Raw genomic sequence first — 18,131 nt, forward strand, 5'->3', positions numbered from 1 at the left:
TGCTTTAAGTAGAAATTAAATCAAATCTGCAAATGTTGTACCTGGAAACGCAGCTGTTCCACAAAACACTCAAGGGACGGATTTCTGTAATCTAGCATCAATATATGCAGAGAGGAATCAATGCTGCAGCAAGAGCAACGGGGGGATTGCAGAAAACAGCTGAAAAATAAAAAATAAAAGTTGATTATATAAAATAATTAGGGCTGCAACTAATGATTATTTTGGAAATTGATTAATTGATTAATAATCGGATAACAAAAGGTTCCTTAAAGAAGATTTTTTAAATTAAATTAAACCAGCTAAACTAAAACTTTTCCACTTGAGGTGTTTCTGATAGAGCATATTGACAGATGAAACTTTGTTTTTTTTTTATCTTGATTTTTTTATATTTATTTGCAATTTTTAGATAATTACTGCTTTAAGTGGGTCGCTCTGTCAGCTAAAGGCATGTCTTACAGTCTGTAGTCCAGTTGACAAATAATTGATTACTTAATTAGCTGTAGATTATTTAAAAATTAATTGATCAAGATTAATCAGATAATATTAATGATAATAATAATACATTTTATTTAACAGCGCCTTTCTTGACACTCAAGGTCACTTTACAAAAAATACAAAAGATAAATTAAAAGATTGCTTGTTTAAGCCCTAAAAATATGTAAAAAAAAATGTAAAACACTAAACTTTTGAAAAATAATCTTGATCAAGGCATTTTTCAGAATTTTGTATCAGAATTGCATTTAAAAAAAAATTAATTTTCATTTAGAAAAAAATGTAACAAAGTTCGCTCCATAAATACAACATTATAAAAACAGTTTTTACTATATAACCTTTGCCACGTTTTTGTGACTTTGTGATACATATATATATATTTTTTTTAACTGGTGCTAGAAGCTTCCATGTTTCCAAAAACCTTTTTTTGAGGGGAAATCCTCACAGATCCTTCGCCGTATTGATCATCAGACATTAGATTCCAGGGTTGTCACGATACTAAAATGTTCAACATGATACCGATATTCAGGAAAATATTTTAATAATTTCCAGTACCACAAGGATAAAAACAAAGTCCCCAAAATGTAACAGAAATGTTTTTATTAATAAATAAAAAACAATAGATAAATACAATAAAACAGAACAATATTTTGAGGTTGTATGCTGTGCACAATATTAAAGGCATACTATGCAACATTTTTCAGTTAATTAATGTGTTCCATAAAGTTCTGGATGATTAAATGAGTCATTTCAGGTCGAACAAAGGTTTTCTCGGCCGCCCTGGTGGTCTGTATGGGAAATACCGTACTTGCAATTGCAAGAGCCCTCGGCCCGCACCCACAGGCTCAGAAGTCTCGTGCATCGCGAGAGTCGGTCTTGCTTTACGGCGAGAACTGCTACACGCCCCCAGTGAAAGGCATGCTCGTTGCTAGCACAGTGGCGATATTTGTGCAGTTATCATGGCGGAACCAGCGAGGAAACGGCGAAAGCGCGCTTACTGCAGTAGACATGGTGATTCGTTGCGTTCGCCTGTCTGCTAAGCTCTAAACAATGGCACCTGGCTTGACGGAGAAACCAGGAGAACAGCTGAGCATATTTACGACAGTGCACTTTTAGTTTCGCCCTCTGGGGGGAGCCTCCCTGGAAAATCAACACCGGTTGCATAGTGTAAGTGTTAAGTGTTCCTTCCTTGGCTATGCTTTACACACATAACAATGACACTAGCCAAACCAGTTATCAAAAACAAAAATAAATGCTGTATTCTTGGAGGGAAGAGCAAACCTTGGGTTTTGCTGCTTAATAAGTTTTTGGAACCCAGGTTTCTTCAGGTAAATAGGAACCTGATCCAATGTTGGTCAAACATGGAGAATTGGCTGTTTGATGGTGTTTGGACGCAGGTCTACTTTCCTCTGCTTCATTCTGTTAGCCTCGTGAGACCATCCTGATCTCGCGAGCTTTCAAGGTTTCACTCGCAGATCAGTCTGGAGACTCTCCGTTAAAGAAAATTTGGAGCCGTTCACCAAACGAACGTCCAATCAGCGTTGGCTTTGAGGCGGGTTGAGGTGTGACGCAACGAGAAGCGCGACAGTTCACTCTAAAGAACATGGCGGCTTCAGCCGATGAAACTAGCGTTAGCGTGGCTATCGAGCAAGTTTTATCGGAATTACAGAGTATTTCTTCACTGAAAGAAGAGCAAAACACTGCTCTGGAGGCTTTTCTCAGAGGAAAAGATGTTTTTGCTCTTCTCCCGACTGGTTTCGGCAAGAGTTTGATCTATCAACTGGCTCCTCTTCGTCGTCGCTCTGTTAGTACGTCATATGCTTCGTTGATCTGATTGGTTTATTTTGCCCGTCTATCACCAACATAGGCCAATCGGCTAACCAGTATTTTCGCCCCTTCCCAAAATTACTTCAACGGAAGGTTTCCAGATGGATATGTGGAGAAAATCCATCTGGCAGAGTCAGGTTACCATTCTGTGACTTCAAGAAAGAAAATAACACTTTTCAGTGGTATCGATACTTTTGAAATGAGTATTGATCCGGATACAACGTTTTAGTTAAGATAATTTTTTTGAGTAACAATACTTTTGACCACACTATTAGATTCTTTTCTTTATTTGGTGCCAGATCATTCTGAATCATACCTGAAAAGGTCATTGTTAGACTCATCTGCCCAAAACGGCTGGTTCCAGTTAAGAGTTTCAGGAGAAATTAGGAAACTCCGCATGTTTTATGCTTTTGGTGACAAAACAAAGAAAAAAAAACCTTCCTGTGTTCTGGATGGTTTTTAATGGCTTTACCTGCCTTACTATCCCACTCAGTCTGCTGAAATAGTTTGCTCTCCTTCTCTCTCAGTTTCTCACACTTCCAGTTGTTAATTATTACTGACTAGATTTGTTCCAATTATGGTGAGTAATTATTTCCTTGTAGGCATTTCCTGACTAAAGATTAACAGATATCTGTCTGCGCAACGTGAGTGGTATGTCTTGTTGTTTTTTTTAATAAAATTGCTTCTGCGTTGAGCTATTTCTTCACCAGAGAGGAAGAAAATAATCGTTTTCCATTCCAAATGATCTACTTAAAAACTAAAACCTACAGTTAAAGTGGAATAGATCTTTTTGCTGTCACACGTTTGAGAAATGTATGCCTGCTAGTGGCAAAACAATTAGACAATGAAATCAATTTGATTCAGTTTATTTCCATAGCATCAATTCACAACATGTTATTTGGTTCACTTTACAAAAATAAATCAATCAGATCATCCAGTCAGATTGGTTAGAAGTTTTCTAAGGCCCCGTCCACACGAAGACGAACCCTGGCCTAAACGCACAAATTTTTCACCAAACCAGCCTCTCATCGACACGAAGCCAGCGTTTCGGGGGTCTGTAAACGATTTTTTTTTAATTCAGCCTTCAGAGTGGGAAGATTTCGAAACGCCGTTTTCGCGTTTCCATCTTTGCGCTCTAACCGCATATTTTTTTTTACACGCATGCGTCATAGCGTCGCCTCTAAACACGCATGCGCGACACATCACAACAACAATGGCGCCGTTGCTGCTAATGCTACTCACCCTGCTGTCGGGCTTACAACAGAATCTTCTTCTTCTGGAATATCTCCAGGAAGAACAGAGCAATATCGACCACATAGTTCAGCACCTGAATTTGACTGAACCACGAAAATGGACCCGCAGGGCAACCATGTATGAATATTAGTGCGCATGCCCAACATTTCGTCGCTTATTTTTGCTTTGGCACCACAGCGCCACTTACAGGCCTGGCATACATTTTGCAGCGTTTTCATGCATTCGTGTGGACGATCACATTTATTTTACGTCTCCGTCTTTACTGCAAACGTTTTGGAAAATATCAGCGTTTCGTGTTCGTTTTGACTTCGTGTGGACGGGCCTAAGGGAAAACCAGCTGATTGCATCCAGTTATTGATGTTGCAGGATTCTCTCCTCCTGGATAAGTAGACGTCGTAATGCTGCGTTCACACCGGAGCAAAAACTCGTCTGCTGCTTCATGTTTTATAATTGTACGAGTTTAGTTCTGACGCACGGCTGAAGCATCTTTGCTGCGCGGTGAAAAAGTGTGTCTGACGCACGTTGGGCGGAGCTACTCTATCCTTTCTCTGCCTTGCAGCTATATTTGCTGTGATCAGTGGGAATAAAGTAGTTTTAATATGTTTTTAAGTGATAAAGTCCACCTGAAAACTTAATCAGTGCAGTCAGTTCATCCAGATTACCATCCTGCCTTCCAATATTATTTCTGTCGGAGCCGCTCAGACCCCCACATACCAGCGGTGCGCTGTCAGTAGGAATCCCTTCATCAGCAGCCTCTGGCCGGGTCGCCTCCTCGCGGTTCACTGCGGCGGCTGGTAGGTGTTTTTCATCTAAATAATCTAAACTGCAGGCAACAGGATAATAGAAGCGAACATATTCTGTTGGCATGTTTCAGCATTTTAAGTTAATTTAGGCGTTAATAAACTGTTTCAGAGGAGTGATCACAGCACTCTGTGTCATCAGCGATATCTTTGTTTCTCTGCCAGCTCCCAGATTAGCTTATCTGATTGGTTGATGCGGTGCTTCGAGCAGCAAAAGTTAAATTTTTCCATCTCGAGCAGCGGTGCGTTTGCGGCGCGTCACGCGCGTCAGATGCATAAATGCTCCCGACGTGCTGCGCCTGCTGCTCAAAACGCGCTGCGGGACCTTTTGCTGCGCCTTGACGCGCGTCAACCATTGACTTTGCATGTAAACTCGCTGCTTCTGCTGCGTCCAGTGTGAACGTAGCATTACTCTGCAGTAATCCCTTACAACCAGCATGCATGCAGCAACCGTGGAGAGAAAAAACTCCACTTTAGATTAGATTAGATGAACAGATGAGCTTTATTGATCTCACAGCGGAGAAATTCATTATATTGGCATAAAAGTCAAAGAAGGTGCAAACAAGGAGGAAAAAGGTGCATGAAGAACAAACAATAAACAATATATATACAGTATATCAAGATAAATAAGGATTAAGGTGCAAGTGTACATGTATCGCACATAATGAAAAACAAAATAAGAAATAAAGAAATAAAAATATGTACAATCCGGATGGCTTATATACAGGTGGATTTACTTTTATTACTTTTACGTTACGTTAAACTTTAGCAGGAAGAACAAGTTTTAAAAAATAGAAGATACAACAAAAGAAAAAACAAATGTGTAAATAAATCTGCTGAGAGATTTTTGTTTAGGCAACCGTTTCACATGAAAGGATTGGGATTATCCCCCCCCCCCCCCCCCCCCCCCCCCACACACACACACACACAACAAATCTTTCACAATGAAATTTAGCATTTAGATTTAGTGTTTAAACTGGAAAAAAAAATAAAAATCTAGATACGTCATTTTTCTCAAAATAAATGCATTTTTTCTTGGATTGAGGAGGTAAAAGAGACATTTTGCTAATGGAACAAGATAATTTACATTTAAAATAAGAAATCACAATTTCAATGTCTTAATTCAAGTGCATATTATCTAATTATCTTATTTTAAGAGTAGAAATACTCATTCTATTGCAAACTATCTCATTTACCTGCAAAAATTAAGGGTGAATACACTTAATTTAAGAAATGTTTAACTTATTTCTACATAATTTTTCCAGTGTAAAGATGAATTAACATTTTCCGGGTTCCCACACTGGTGATTCATTCATGGGTTAATTGTGACTCATGCTAGCGTGGAATGGTGATACCTGATGGGTTTTGAGTCAGGCCTGCTAGTTAGAGCGTTTTAGCTGTTTATGGACTGAACAGATTTTGGTTTTACGTCTTGATGCCATTATGGTTGATACAGGATCCAAGTTTGCTCCCACAGTTTGTATTTCCAGACTCTGACTAAGCAAACATCTACAAACCACCGACCTGGACTCGTCGTTTATTAGTCAGAGCCACTGACATCAGAAGGCCCCTCGTCAGACTACATGACCTATATTTATATTAAAAGTCATTTTTGAACTGTAGTCTGCTGTTTAGTTGTTTTTGTTACCTGATAAGGAGAAGACCTGCCGGCCTTCCTTCTTCCGTCTCTGTTTGGCTCCTCAGTCGCTCGTCCCGCCGACCATGAAGGAGATGCGTCATCTGACTCGACCCCCTTTTCCTGCCAACGTCCTTCAGAAAGCAAAGAAAACATTTTCTCTTCATAAATGGACATCCTTGTTTATCAATCAATAAGTCCTGAAAATGCTTTCATTATTGATTGAAAGCTTTATGCTTTTAATGCTTTTAATCCCGTCTCTAAACGTGGATTTAACTGCTATTCATTAAACTTAGGAAAAGGAACTTTATATTGAGATAAATGTTTTATATTGAGGATTTAAAAAAAAAAAAGTTGGGGTCACATTTTGATCTAATTTCTGTTTTGTTTTCTTAAAACTCTAGGGAACAAAATGATTACAAACAGTCTCATGTTTTATTGCTTCTAAAGCTTTTCCCCCATGGTGTTGATAGGTGTCACTGGTGCAGTGGACAGAGAGCGTGGGGCTGACTCTGGTGGGAAGAGACCAATCCTCCATGCAGCTGAGGACCCCTACTGGCCAAATCCTGAACTTCACCATTCTGCAGATATTCCCCTTCACCTACGAGAGCAAAAGGATGGGGATTATAGTGCGAGTGAGTGTCGACACGATGATGATATTGTTTCCTTCTCAAGATATAGCTGTGCTTCATGTTGCTTTATGATGTGTTCTAAAAAAATATGATGGTTTTTAGGTATTTAAGAGTAAAAAAAAACAAGGTTTTGTTCTTTAACAGAAACAAAAATCTGTCATGAGTTCCTAAAATCTTTATCAGGCAAGTTAGTGTTTTTGATCACTTGCATACCCCTAACAAATAGAATCCCCCCCGACTCTCAGTGAGGTCTAGAAGCACCAGATCTATATTCACCCATTCAGCAAAGATACTGCTACATGGCTGTACATCTGATTTTGGCATTTGACCAATTAGATGAGCCCTTGAATGATATATTACCTACTGCAAATAAGATAACAAGTAAAAAAAAAAAGGTAAAAAGCTAATTGAAAAGTTAAAAAGTAAAGTTAAAAAGTATATAAGCCTAGTTAACAATCATATTTAGGTTTATAAACTAAAAATGCCGTACCAAAAAAAGGGTTTTTCATGAATTTCTTATAGAAGAATTTTTATTATTTTTCCTATATATTTGGGCAAGTTGGCGTTTCTTGTTATTACACTGACATTTACACTGACAGTTGTTGCCATCCAAATATCCATATTTTTTTAATGTTACAAAGGTAATAAGGTCTCATCCTGGATTCCAATAAAACTATTGGCTTGAATTTTTTCAAAGTACCTCAAAGAGTGCCCTATGAAGGGTTATTTATGAATAAAATCACAGTTATAGAAAAATCTCAAGTATTTTCACTGGTTAACTAATATAAATATATATATAATGAATAAATCCACTGTATTTAATAATATTCATTTTGACTCAAAGTGGCAAAGAACAATCCAAAGGTATGTAGAAACATAGCTGTTCATCAACTAATAAACAAATATAAATAAAGCAAAACTACTAAAGATTTTGTCTGAGTCGTCTTGAAATGTTTAGAATCATTTATGCTAAATTTTTCTGGTTCTAAATTAAGCTTTTAAATTATAAAAACGACATGTAAAGTTTTTTAATCGTTTACAGATTTTATTACTTGCTCTGTAACCTAAGTAATCATCTAAATTTGTACAAAGTAAAGGATTTTCTTTATCGGTTGATCAGGGCATTGCAGCAGTGGTGGGCTGTTAGTGCCGGCCTAAAATTAATCAAGATAACTAACCTACATTCATAGCCTAAACTTTAAAAATAAACACAAGTATAAAATCACAAGTAAAAATTACAATACCAATTACATAAAAAAAACATTATGGTTAAGAAATACAATTCATGTAAAATAATTAAAAATTAATTAATTAATTGTAAAATTAATTAAATACACACAGAAAACCTTAGTGCCCACAAATCTCTGTGTTTTTTGTCCAATCAGATTTCAGCCTCTCTGTGTTGCTATGTCGATCAAATCTGCCCAGAGCTTTCAGAATCAACAGTGCGACTAATGTTGCCTTAACAATATTAGTGAGGAACGTTTTCTTCAACCAATCAGATTTCAGATTTGCCCAACTGAGCTAGCTAAAGAGCCCGCCCCTACATCAGCATTTTCTGTCCTCTGATGGTTCAGTTTGAGGAAAATGTTTACAGCAAAGTTAAGTTAGCATTGATGTGCATTTTAGAGTCACTTTAAAAAAAAAGTTTTTTAAACTTAATAGCTGATACTTTATGGTACGGAAGAAGATTAGGGCCAGTGGGGGAAAAAAAAAAAAGTTAACTGATTTTTAAATTTTATTTCAGTTTAGTATGGGAAAAAAGTCAGAATTCTGACTTTTTTCACGGAATTCTGACTTTAATCTCAGAATTCTGACTTTTTTCACGGAATTCTGACTTTAATCTCAGAATTCTGACTTTTTTCTGAGAATTCTGACTGAATTCCGACAATAAAAGACAGAATTCTGAGAAAAAAGTCAGAATTCTGAGAAAAAAGTCAGAATTCTGAGATCAAAGTCGGAATTCTGAGATTAAAGTCGGAATTCTGAGATTAAAGTCGGAATTCTGAGATTAAAGTCAGAATTCTGACTTTTTTCCTATGTTAAACTGAAATAAAAAAACATTATTTTTTTTCCCCAGTGGCCCTAATCCTCTTCCGTATTATGGAGATAATAAGACTTCCTGCACAAAGACAGAATCAGCATCTCTATATTTTATTTTCATGCTTTATGCTATACTTTTTCTCATAATTAGATGTATATTGATCCTGAGCGGCTCCTGAAGATGTAAAAATAGAGGAGCTGTGGCTAGAGAGTAGAGGATTGCCATTGTTTTAACTGGAAGTCTTGTGTCTCTGTGATGATAAAAAAAAACTTCTCAGTCTTTGCAGTCTTTCTTATGGCGGCATGCCGCAGCACTCAGAGCCCCACAGTCATAAATACACTGAAAAAATTAAAATTCAAATAAGTAATTTTTTTCATAAAATAAGTGCATTTTTTCTTGAATTGAGGAGGTAAGTGTGAAGCTTTGCCAATGGACCAAGACAATTTACATTTAAAATAAGGGAAAAAAAACAACTGCATTGTCTTATTTTAAGTGTGTATTATCTAATTAATCTAATTATCCTTTTTAAAGTGTAAATGTACTCATTACATTGGCAGATTATCTTTTTTTCCTACCCAAAATTAGGAATAAATACACTTCATTTAAGAAATGTTGACTTAGTCTAAGGTCGTTTTTGCAGTGCACTGCTCTTGGAAAATAAACAAAACTACTTTCATAAATGAGTATTATTTACATCACTAAGCATACACAGCAAAAACCATCTAAAAATAAGAAAAAAATGTCTTAAATTAAGTGTATTTACCATTCATTTGAGTAGGTAAATAAGATAATTTGCCAATGGAATGAGTAATTTTAGTCTTAAAATAAGATAATTAGATAATTTTCACTTGAAATAAGACAATGCATTTGTGTTTTCTTATTTTAAATGTAAATTGTCTTGTTCCATTGGCAAGGTGTCTCAATTACCTCCTCAATTCAAGAAAAAATGCACTTATTGCAAGAAAAAATGACTTATTTAGATTTAGATTTTTTGCAGTGTAGAAATAAATGAGGGCGGTCAGTTAGGTAGTTGATGGTCCAGGCAGCAAGATGTCTGTCCACTCCAGCTTCCCCCTGAAGGGCTGTCAAAAAGTCTCCCTTCATTTGTTCATTTTCAGAGAATCTTTATTTTTTTAAACTTTTCTCAGATTCATTATTTCTTAACTTTGAGAGTTTTTCTTTTATTAAAACAATTGCCAACAATTTTTTTGTCCATGTGTGAACTTGCTTTGTCATCGAAGCGTATTGCGGCTGTTGTTTGGACCGAAAAACAAAAAAAAAAAAAAAAAAAACCGAAGTATTTTGTCTGAGAAAAACTTCACCTCCTGGCCTGTGACTCACTCCGGTGACTAACATCGTTTTTGTTGGCCACTATCTCACACAGGAAGCCTGAGAGCTGTTAACTTGACTTGGTTTCCTTACAAATGTGACATTAAATCTATTACAGTTACCAAATAGGTTTCTAGGCAACGCAGAGTCACAGAGCTCATGTTGCTGAGGAAAATGTGTGAAAAAGTCAAGTTTCTCTAATGTCTGTTTTTCAGGACGAATCGACAGGAGAGATAACTTTCTACATGAAGGGTGCTGATGTGGTGATGGCGGGCATCGTCCAATACAACGACTGGCTGGAAGAGGAGGTAAACGCCTCTCTGTTGCGTTTTTTCCCCCCCGTTTCCCCCTGAGAGCCTCTGTTACCCACTCTGCGTTCTGTTTCTTAGTGTGGAAACATGGCCAGGGAAGGCCTGAGGGTCCTTGTGGTCTCCAAGAAGTCGCTGAGTGAGGAACAGTATCAGGATTTTGAGGTAATCAACCACTTATAAGATTAAAGATTAAACCACAGGAAGGCAGAGCCTGAGGGGGGGTGTTGTGGTTATTATCTCCATAAAGAAGAAGGATCAGTCCGACCCAAGTCGGTATGGATATCTTCAATGTTCCGGTTACATCAGCAGACAGATTCTGATTGATGCCTCGACCCGGCAAATAAAATTTCTAAAATGTCAAAGAGTGTTACTTGGTAATCGGGCTAACCTTTGACCTCCCATGAAGCCCCGTCTTCCCCATCCTCCCACACGCAGCGTACACAAGGCCCCTCTCATCGTCAGGGCTGCACCGGACCCGGCCGGGCCGCCTCCCCCTGCAGTCGTTCGCTCCAGGCGCATTTCTGAAGCGTATAATTGAGTGAGCAGATCTGGTGGGCCGCAGTGAGTCACCGCCTGAGTCACACACAGAGTTTGTGTTCCTGTGTGAGTCATACTCAGATTGTTTTTGCTTTATCTCACTTGAGATGCCCCAGAGCTGAAGATGGGCGTCAACCGATTGATCATGTCTGGGTGAGAGTGGGACGCCGGAGCCACAACAGTTGTCAACAGTGTGTGAAAGCAAATAAAAAAATATATTTATTTCTGGTGTGTGACAGAGAGATGGGTTTAGGTGGCACACATTCCCTACAACAAAAGAAAGGACACTTTCAGTAGTATGGAAATGAAATATATCAGAGAGAAAAGGTTTAATATTTCAAATGTTTGATTTAAAGCTCAGTGTATAAGATTTACTGCCATCTAGTGGTGAGTTAGGGATTACAGAGGTTATTTGCTTAACATTATTCCTGGATATTTTTCAACTTTAGGACACAGCAAGGACGCTGTACACTCCTTCATTTCTGCTCTGGAGTATACATTCATTGGAATACATTTCAGCAGGGGGAGTGGACGACTAGTGTTTAGGGCAGGGGTTGGCAACCCAAACTGCACAAAGAGCCATATTGGACCAAAAAAAAAAAAAAAAAATCTGTCTGGAGCCGCAAAAATGTAAAAGTCTTATTTAAGCCTCGTATAGCAACACGGGCTCTAAGTGTTTTATCCCACTATAGAAAAGGACTATATGGGCTTAAATATATAATAGGCATTCATGATTAAATGTTTATCCTGAAGCAAATGTCACATAGTAGCCTGAGGTGACGAAGAAAGTGAACGCTCCCATCGCGCACCGCTTCACCACCTTCACTGCACGCTTTAAGTTTTCTTGCAATGATGAAATTATAGAAACATAATAAAGAAATCTCTCTATGGTGGACGTGTTTCTGTTGGGAGGAGTTTATTGAGTCATGAGGAACCAAGCAGGAAGTGACAGAGCTGTGCTCTCTTACCCCGAAATCCCACATCCTCCGTCGCCATCGTTCCTTGGTCTGATTGATATTTTTAGGATTTGGGGAAAAAATGGAAGAAAGTTCAGATACCTGCATCAGAGCGCTGCCTGTTTGATCTGTGGACGGTTTTCCATCCTTGCAACAAAACTAGCAGCAGTAGTGGAGTTTGGAAATGCAATCCACTTCTTAAATCTATCTTTGCATTCCTCTAATTTATCCTGCAATCGCACTTTTTCTCTCCCTCCCAGCTTGGTGGTGGGCTGCAGATTTAACCTTCCCTAGAAATGCCTTTCTAAATTTTTCTCTTTTTTTTGACACCCTCTCTTTACAAAGCGAAAATGCAGGCAATCGTTCAGCATTGATAATGAAAGCAAATGAGTCGGCCTATTTGAATCCTCTTTTCTCATCAGCTGTCTTCCTTTTTTTCCCTTTGGGATTCATATTCCGAGACACACCTGCAGCTTTGTTTGCCTGGCAACGGGCCACGCTGGTTCCAAGTTATGATCACTGATCTCTATGGCTTTGACGGAAATTATTTTTTACATTTAGTTATAATACAAATGTTTAAAGCATTGGAAAACATAAATTTTTGTTTGCAACCTGCACACCATATTAAAACAACAACAAAAAAATCGATTTTCATAAATTTTTGACAAAGCTCCAGGGAGCCACAAGGGGGAGCTAAAGAGCCGCAGGTTGCCGACCCCTGGTTTGGGGCATAGAGCTTGGAATCCTGAGGTTGTGAGTTCGAGCCCCACTCTCACAGACTGATACTCTGGGTTCCTGAGCAAGACCCTTAACCCCACACTGCTCCCCGGGCGCCACACCATGGCAGCCCACTGCTCTCCAAGAGGATGGGTTAAATGCAGAGAATGAATTTCGGTGCGCTGTACTTGTGAAAGTGTAATGACAATAAAAAAAAAAAATACTTAAAAAAAATATATTATTTTGGTTTGTGCTTTATAATAAAAAAAATGATATCCAATTGAAATATTATACTCTAGGAAAAGAAAAAAGTTGCTCTAAAAACATGTTAGTTCAAAGGTTTAATTTCTCAAAAGATACATATATATATATTTTATTTCCATTTTCAAAAGCATTATTTGCCTGAAACAATAATGGAACAAAATTCACTCCATAGATCGGATGCCTCACCGGTGAGGATGTAATTATTCTACGGAAGCCATGGAGTGTCATAAATGATACAATTCAGTTTTCCATTCAGTTTATTTCTATAGCGCCAATTCACAACACGTCATCTCAAGGCACTTTACAGTTCAACCAGATCATCCAGTCAGATTGATTCAAAGTTTTCTATTTAAGAAAAACCAGTTGATTGCATCGACTCATTGACTCTTCAGCAATCCCTCACACTAAGCATGCTCGTAGCGACAGTGGAGAGGAAAAACTCCCTTTTAACAGGAAGAACCAATATTAACATCCTGAGTTCAATCTTCATGTTAGATGATAAGTTACCGCACAGTAGGTAATAAATCAGATTTTTTTTCTTTTTTTCTGTACTATTGATTAAATTAATTAAAAAAATATATTTCACATTGCAGGTAAGTCTTGTGACAGTTTTTAAATCAGAGGATTTACGTTTAAAATAAGTAAAATCAGTTTTTTTTATCTCAAGTAAAAAAGGATCGAGTCATCTTCCTTTAAGGGCAGAAATACTTACCTGCTGTCTAATCGTCTTATTTATCTGATAAATTCAGGGAATATTTACTATTTTAAGAAATGTTTACTTATTTTAACATAGACCCTTGCATCGGGTGTCGCCTGTTGCTGTGTGGATGTGTTTCTCAAATTGAGGAGATGAAAATGTCAAAATTTATTATGATTTCCATCTAAAGGATTGTTTTGTTTTTAAAATAAGATGAAATTATATAATTATTTTTTAAATATTTTATTTATTTAATCTGACATTTTTTTATTTTATGCTGTATTTAAAATTTTAGTTTGCATTTAATATTTCATCTGCTTGTTTTATTGTACCTATGTTTATCATTTCGGCCCTCCACATGCCTCTGGGATCACATCACAACGTTGTGAAGCTCATCTACTTGACTTCTTGTGACTTTGAGCCCCTCACCCCCACTTTGGGAGCCCCTGTTTTGCAGTATTTGATTATTATTAATGTGATCATTCTAGGTTTTTTTTGTCTTGCTGATGTTTTACCTGCTTCACATTTCTTATCCTCGCAGCCAGACTTGACGTTTCCTCGTTTTCTACCGTCTGATTCTCTTCCAGTGAATCACTGTATTTATTTTTCTGTATCCTCCCACGTGCCGTGGCTCCATTGTTTGTGCTGCTCCCCAGGCGCGGTACGTCCAGGCCAAACTCAGCGTTCATGACCGCTCCCTGAAAGTGGCCACGGTGATCGAGAGCCTGGAGATGGAGATGGAGCTGTTGTGTCTGACGGGGGTGGAGGACCAGCTCCAGACCGATGTCAGACCAACTCTGGAGATCCTCCGCAATGCAGGCATCAGGGTGGGTGGGCCTTTATAGTGGAAACAAAATGCAGAACTTACTAGAAACCGGATGATAACGAATGCTTTCTATAGTATTAAAGGAACGTTCCCTTTGGATCGTTTTATTTCTATCCATCTCAAAGAAGTTTGAATTTAAAATTTACCATCCAAAAATCTAAATAAAAATAGGATATTCCAAAATAATACTTTAAAAAATGATTTAACCTCAGAATAAATTTTTTTTTTCAAACAGATTTTCATAGATTTTTTAAAGTTTAGTTTTTTCCCAAATATTATATTTTCATATTTTATTTGTCAAATTAAAGTTTTACAAATTTTTTTTTAGCAGAATTGTTTTTTAAATTTCTGTTCTTCCAATAGATTTTGCGAACAGCCTTTTTTTTTTTCAGATCACATCTCTGAAATGCATCTAGAAAATAAGGATATTCGAAAAAATCTGTTTGAAAAATTTTACTTTGAAAAAAAATTGTTTAAACAAAAATGTTTTTTTCTGCCTGCAATAATAATAATGGAACAAAATTTACCCCATAGCTAAAAAAAATACTTCAAAATCAAAATATTTGATTGAAAATATTGTCTCATTTCTTTTGTTTAGCAACTTTAACTTATTGTTGCCATCCAAAAGTCTAAATAGAAATAGGAAATCCCCAAAAAGTACTTAAACAAAAAATATAATTTTTTTCCAAAATAATTTTCATAGATTTTTCAAAGTTTATTTTGGTTTTTTTTGTTGTATTTTTTTTGTGTGCAAATTTTATATTTTATTATTTGTCAAATTAAAGTTTTAATTTTTTTTTTTTTTAGCAGAATTGTTTTTTGAATTTCTGTTCTTCAAATAGATTTTGCAAACAGCCTTTTATTTTTCAGATCACATTTTCTTCACTCCAACGCAAACGCTCGCCGTTGACCAATGAAAATGTTGCTAACGTCCAGCAGACCAATAGAAATTCTTCTTCACTCCTGACTGTACAGGAAAACCCGACCCCAGAAGTGGACAGAATTAGATCTGTGAAACGCATTTAGAAAATAAGGATATTCCTAAAACTGTGAAAAATTTTACTTGAAAAAAATTGTTTAGACAAAAATGTTTTTGTCTGCCTGCAATAATAATAATGGAACAAAATTCACTCCATAGTTAAAAAAAATATTTCAAAATCAAAATATTTGATTGAAAAATATTGTCTCACTTGTTTTGTTTAGCAACTTTAACGTATTGTTGCCATCCAAAAGTCTAAATAGAAATAGGAAATCCCCAAATAATACTTAAAAAAATGTTTTAACCTCAGAATTATTTTTTTTCCAAACAGATTTTCATAGATTTTTCAAAGTTTAGTTTTGGGGTTTTTTGTTGTATTTTTTTTGTGTGCGAATTTTATATTTTATTATTTGTCAAATGAAAGTTTGAATATTTTTTTAGCAGAATTGTTTTTTAAATTTCTGTTCTTCAAATTGATTTTTGCGAACAGCGTTTTTTTTCCAGATCATATTTTCTTCACTCCAACGCAAACGCTCGCTGTTGACCAATGAAAATGTTGTTGCTAGCGTCCAGCAGACCAATAGAAATGCTTCTTCACTCCTCACTGTACAGGAAAACCCGACCCCAGAAGTGGAAAGAATTAGATCTCTGAAACCCATTTAGAAAATAAGGATATTCGAAAAAATCTGTTTAACTTGGAAAATTTTACTTGGAAAAAACATTTGTTTCAAATTTTTTTCTTAATAATAATGGAACTAAATTCACTCCATAGTAAAAAAAAATACTTCAAATCAAAATATTTGATTGAAAATATTGTCTCATTTGTTTTGTTTAGCAACTTTAACTTATTGTTGCAGTAGAGTTAAATCTACAGGCTGTCGTCTCCCATGAAGTACACTGCAAAAACAATCTAATAAATAAATTAAGTGTTTTAACTCTTAATTTGAGCAGGTAAATAAGATGATCTGCCAGTGGAATGGGAATATCTACTCTTAAAATAAGATATTTAGATATTATGCACTTAAAATAAGACAATGCAGCTGTTTTTTCTTATTTTAAATGTAAATAATATTGCTCAATTGGCAAAGTGTCTCACTTTCCTCCTCAGTTCAAGAACAAATGCACTTATTTTAAGAAAAAATGACTTATTTGGATTAGAATTTTTTGCTTTGTGTCCATTATTTTCCTCTCATCTCATCAGAGATCATTACTGGATGTGCTTTTGCGTTCCCTTTGAACCGTTTCCTCTCGGTTCTTTGCAGGTTTGGATGCTGACCGGAGACAAACTGGAAACGGCCACGTGCACGGCTAAGAACGCCCACTTGATCACCCGCAGCCAGGACATCCACATCTTCAGACAAGTAGGTGCATGTGGAGTCGTTCTCCAACACGGCTCTGACATTAGCTGGTGGTTGTAGAGCCCAGGGCGGTGATCTGTGGAGCCTGGGCCAGCATCCACAGCTGCATAAATCACCCCCCCACCACCACCAGTGTAAGCATCTGAAAACCTCTGTCACAGAAAGAAGAAACCAGCTGGACCACTCCCAGAGGGAACATGCAAAGGGCTCACTTCCTAATTTGTTTTGCAGGCTTCGGGGCTTTGATTAGCCCCCCCCCCCTTCCCCTCTGGAGCCGTGCCAGAGCAGAAGGAGCGCCTGCCATGTAGGAAGGTTACAGTTTGCGTACAAATGTGGTTACTGGAAGAGAATAACATAACAATGGTTGGCACAGCTTGAAAACCTCAGTCCCGATGGAGGCTGGATGGGGGGGAAGGGGGTGCTGACTGGACCCATAGCACATACATCTGGATTAGCTTCCTGGTGGCCACCGACACCCTGGCCTGGATTGACGTATGAATAGTCAGCAGTTGAAGGATATTCATACCAGAGCTCGGCTTTTGCTGACAGATTAACACCAGGCCTCCTCTGCGCTGAATTTTTGGAGGCGTTTATATTTGAAGTTGTTTTGAGGAATTTTTATTTGTTTTATCTGCAAGGAAATTACAAACTGATTCAGCTGCAACCTTCACTTTATTATGTTATATTATTGCTTTTACTAATGAACCCCTGCACACCGTCCAACTTGCATCAATTCGATCTAAGATTGGAAGAAGATATGTTATATAGACATCTTTTAATATAAACATTGACAATCGAACAGAGCACTTTGCACCTCTATATTACCTGACAGCTGCTGTAGTCAGAAAATATTGATTTCTCTTATTTCATATTCTGATTTATACGGAAGAGTATTAGGGCCACTGGAAAAAAAAAGTTAGCTGATTTTTAAATTTTATTTCAGTTTACTATGGGGAAAAAAGTCAGAATTCTGACTTTTTTTCTCAGAATTCTGAATTTAATCTCAGGATTCTGATTTTTTTTTTTTCAGAATTCTGACTTTAATCTCAAAATTCTGACTTTAATCTCAGAATTCTGACTTTTTTCTCAGAATTCTGACTTTAATCTCAGGATTCTGATTTTTTTTTTCAGAATTCTGACTTTAATCTCAGAATTCTGACTTTTTTTCTCAGAATTCTGAATTTAATCTCAGGATTCTGATTTTTTTTTTTCAGAATTCTGACTTTAATCTCAAAATTCTGACTTTAATCTCAGAATTCTGACTTTTTTCTCAAAACTCTGACTTTAATCTCAGAATTCTGACTTTTATCTCAGAATTCTGACTTTTTTTCTCAGAATTCTGACTTTAATCTCAGAATTCTGACTTTTTTCTCAGAATTCTGACTTTAATCTCAGAATTCTGACTTTTTTTCTCTGAATTCTGACTTTAATCTCAGAATTTTGAATTTAATCTCAGAATTTTGAATTTAATC

General features: G+C 36.8%; 1 protein-coding gene across 1 annotated transcript in view; it reads left to right on the forward strand.

The window, feature by feature from the left end:
- The window catches only part of LOC119777215 (probable phospholipid-transporting ATPase IIA), an 83,396-nt gene that overhangs the window by 36,998 nt on the left and 28,267 nt on the right, over window positions 1-18,131 (forward strand). The window contains exons 15-19 of the mRNA XM_038276024.1: window positions 6,483-6,644; window positions 10,230-10,322; window positions 10,404-10,487; window positions 14,153-14,323; window positions 16,564-16,662. Of these exons, the coding sequence (XP_038131952.1) occupies window positions 6,483-6,644; window positions 10,230-10,322; window positions 10,404-10,487; window positions 14,153-14,323; window positions 16,564-16,662 (609 nt within the window). The remainder of the gene's footprint in view (window positions 1-6,482; window positions 6,645-10,229; window positions 10,323-10,403; window positions 10,488-14,152; window positions 14,324-16,563; window positions 16,663-18,131) is intronic.

Source organism: Cyprinodon tularosa, unplaced genomic scaffold (assembly GCF_016077235.1).
Source record: "Cyprinodon tularosa strain WSP-4 unplaced genomic scaffold, ASM1607723v1 ctg99, whole genome shotgun sequence".
Taxonomy (NCBI): domain Eukaryota; kingdom Metazoa; phylum Chordata; class Actinopteri; order Cyprinodontiformes; family Cyprinodontidae; genus Cyprinodon; species Cyprinodon tularosa.